Consider the following 3,029-nt stretch of genomic DNA (forward strand, 5'->3'; position numbering starts at 1 on the left):
GTTATAAGTTCTTTATACTGTTACTTAGGATCTTGTAAACCCAGGTGGAAAAAAGTATTAGCAATTTGTCTATACTCTAAAGGAAATTTTTGGGACTTAAAAAGCAATATAAAGCTTTCAACCACACATTTAGAAAGAGGCAAAATATGTACTGCTTTCATATAAGTAAAAATGCTTTCATATAAATAAAAATACATTAACATAATTGCTTGACAGTGTAAGCCTCATTAAAGTAAAACAGGAAAAGGTAGAGCAAAAATCTACATGCAGAAGAAGAAAGTAAAGTACAGTAAGCAAGTAGCCAGTTGGTCCTACCGATTGACTAGGTTGTTTGCCTTCTCAATTGTGCAGACAGCAATATCTGTGGCACGTAGACCCCCTGGAGGACCCTGCGAGCCCATGAATCCCTCGACGCGCACACCAACCACACCAAACATTTTCTGGTCAATGATGGAGAGGGGGGGAGATGTATATATTCATTTGAAATTTATCCATTATCAATTCATATACTTTATTTCCAATTTCTTTCCTTTTAAGACACAGGTTCACTTTCTTATATTGTAGAAAAGATACATTCGGTCCCCAGAATATCAATACACAATAATAAAGCTAATTAAAGTATACACTTGAATCACAGGATCATCTAACTCAACTGTCAAAACCAACCTGCAAGTAATACATCTTCTCTCTAGCCACTGAGACGAAGGGCAGAATAAACACCCCTTTTCTTCCAGTTTCAATTACCCGCTTAAGTAGTAGGAGCTCTGCCACTAACGTCTTGCCTAAAAAAGAAAAAAATGAGTCCTCAATGCAAGCCTGTTTTACCAAAAGCATAATTGAAGACACTGACAAACTTTAACATCATCACTCAAGGTTCACTCCTTTTCTGATTTTTTTTCAATTATTATTACCCTCAATTACCACTGTTATCTTATAATCTACTTATTTAACCCTTTCTTTAACATTTCCTTACCATTATACTCAAATCAATTTATTCACATCTTGTCATACTATTTACTAATATCTACTGCTGCTTATTATAATCAACAATTTCCTAAAACCTCACCTGCTGAAGTTGGAGCAGAATACACCAAGTTTTTTCCATTTAGTACCTCTGGCAAACTTAAGCATTCTGCTTGCCAAGGAAACATTGTCTGGATTCCATTGTTTACATAACGCTGAAAGCCATCCAATAATAAATTGTATCTTCAGAAACAAAAAAATGTATCCCTTACAGCCATATTTGCAAAAATAAGTAAAAAATATACATATACAAACAAGGTATTAATGATGATACCATACACATTTTTTTCTTATAATATCTACACAAGAACACACTTTTATCTCTCCTAAAAGAGACAAAACACACTCTGATCTAATCATTCAACAACACACCTCCAAGACAGCTTCAGGCAAACCCCAGGATGCCAGTTCCATCTTTGCCTGTGTGGAAATGAAGCTCGACATATTCTTGGAGTCAGCAAACGGAGACCTCAGTGCTGTCTTGGGTCTTGGACTAGCTTGTACAATGTGGAAGTCTGGAGATACAGGTTCTTTTACTGCAGATATTCTCTCTAATTCTTTTGCTTCACAAGGAGGAGAGTTGTCTTTTAATAGCACAGGAGGTGCTGTGGCTTCAGGATCTTGGATATGAAAAACAGTTTCAGGTTTGTCCAAAGATAGATATTTTACTGTAGATGCCTGGGCACAATCTCTAGCAGGCTGTTTCACTTCTCCTGTGATTCCAGACCCAACATAACTTTGACAATTTTCTCCTGGGGGTTTGGTAGATTTGCCATTTTCACATTTGTTCTCCTTAAAAGGTTTTAACAATCTATCTGGACTTTGCCTTGAGGTGTTGTGTGCTTTATTTTCATGAGCCTTTCTACCAGGTGAAGAGCCACCACTCTTCTCTCCTTCCATTTCTAAAGGACTCTGTTCACTAACTGCTGCTTTCATTTTAGCTGTGAGTTTTACTTGTCTTGAGCTGTTATTTGGTGAAACATTAAAATCATTCCCTCTATATAATTGCAACAAGGCATTAGGTGTTACCTGCTTACCTTCATTTTTCTCTTTGTTCTCTTTAATGATTACTGTTCCACCACCCCTTTTCTTTCTATGATCAGGTTGTGGGACAGGGGAATCAGTCAGTTGTGTCCCATGACTGTCAACTTCACTTTTACCTCTAGTTGCATCACCATTCAAGGTTTTTGCACTCTTTTTCTCCAGTTTCTCTTTAAAGTGTGACTCAGGACTTCCTGCAATTGGCCTTGGAACCAGCCTAGCAGAAGTTTTGGTAGTGTTTAATATGGTCCTTGCTCTATCGATCTCATCCTTTGACATTCCTCTGCGTTTAGGTGTGGCACATGGACTTTTTTTGCCTATGGTGTTTTTTGAGCCACAAACTACAACACCATCATTGTTCCCATGGATGGGGGTGGCCCTGGGTGTGTGTCTCTCTTCTTCACTCTTCACTCTGATTCTCTGGGATCTTCGTAGAGTCACATTTCCTTCAAAGGATGAGATATACAAGAAAACATTGCTCCTGATACCACTATTTCTGCTCTTCGCTGAAGTGCACTTGGTACCATGTTTATGTGCAATGTTTGTGCTTTGCTCAGGCAAAGGAGAAGTGACTTCATCTGGGAAGGCATCTTCATCTAAATCCAGAGCATCTATAGCCTCAAGAGTATCTGCCCCAATTGGTGTAGCCAAGACATTCTCCTTATCCCCAGGGTATGGGCAATGCTTCCCACTAACTGTCATCTCTGCACCACCATTTGACTGTGTCCTTCTTCTCTTCCCATGCTTCCTTCCTTGATTAGGGGAATCACTGGAAAACAGCACAGAAGACCGCCTTTTTTTCGAGGAGACCACATACTGGGCCTCAATTTCACATACACCGTCCAGTACATCATCATTGCAGAAGGAGTCCCCAAAGGTGCAATCATGCTGAAATGTTGCAAGTTTCAAGAATCAAAAAATATAACAGTATACCTCTGCTTAAGTAGAAAATTTAAACAATCATT

General features: G+C 38.7%; 1 protein-coding gene across 1 annotated transcript in view; it reads right to left on the reverse strand.

Annotated features, from left to right (window-relative positions):
* The window catches only part of LOC119586608 (DNA polymerase theta-like), a gene marked incomplete at its 3' end in the record, with an annotated part of 48,768 nt that overhangs the window by 42,660 nt on the left and 3,079 nt on the right, over window positions 1-3,029 (reverse strand). The window contains 4 exon segments of the mRNA XM_037935358.1: window positions 316-440; window positions 667-782; window positions 1,067-1,178; window positions 1,396-2,952. Of these exon segments, the coding sequence (XP_037791286.1) occupies window positions 316-440; window positions 667-782; window positions 1,067-1,178; window positions 1,396-2,952 (1,910 nt within the window).

This window comes from Penaeus monodon, chromosome 21, assembly GCF_015228065.2.
Source record: "Penaeus monodon isolate SGIC_2016 chromosome 21, NSTDA_Pmon_1, whole genome shotgun sequence".
Taxonomy (NCBI): Eukaryota; Metazoa; Arthropoda; class Malacostraca; order Decapoda; family Penaeidae; genus Penaeus; species Penaeus monodon.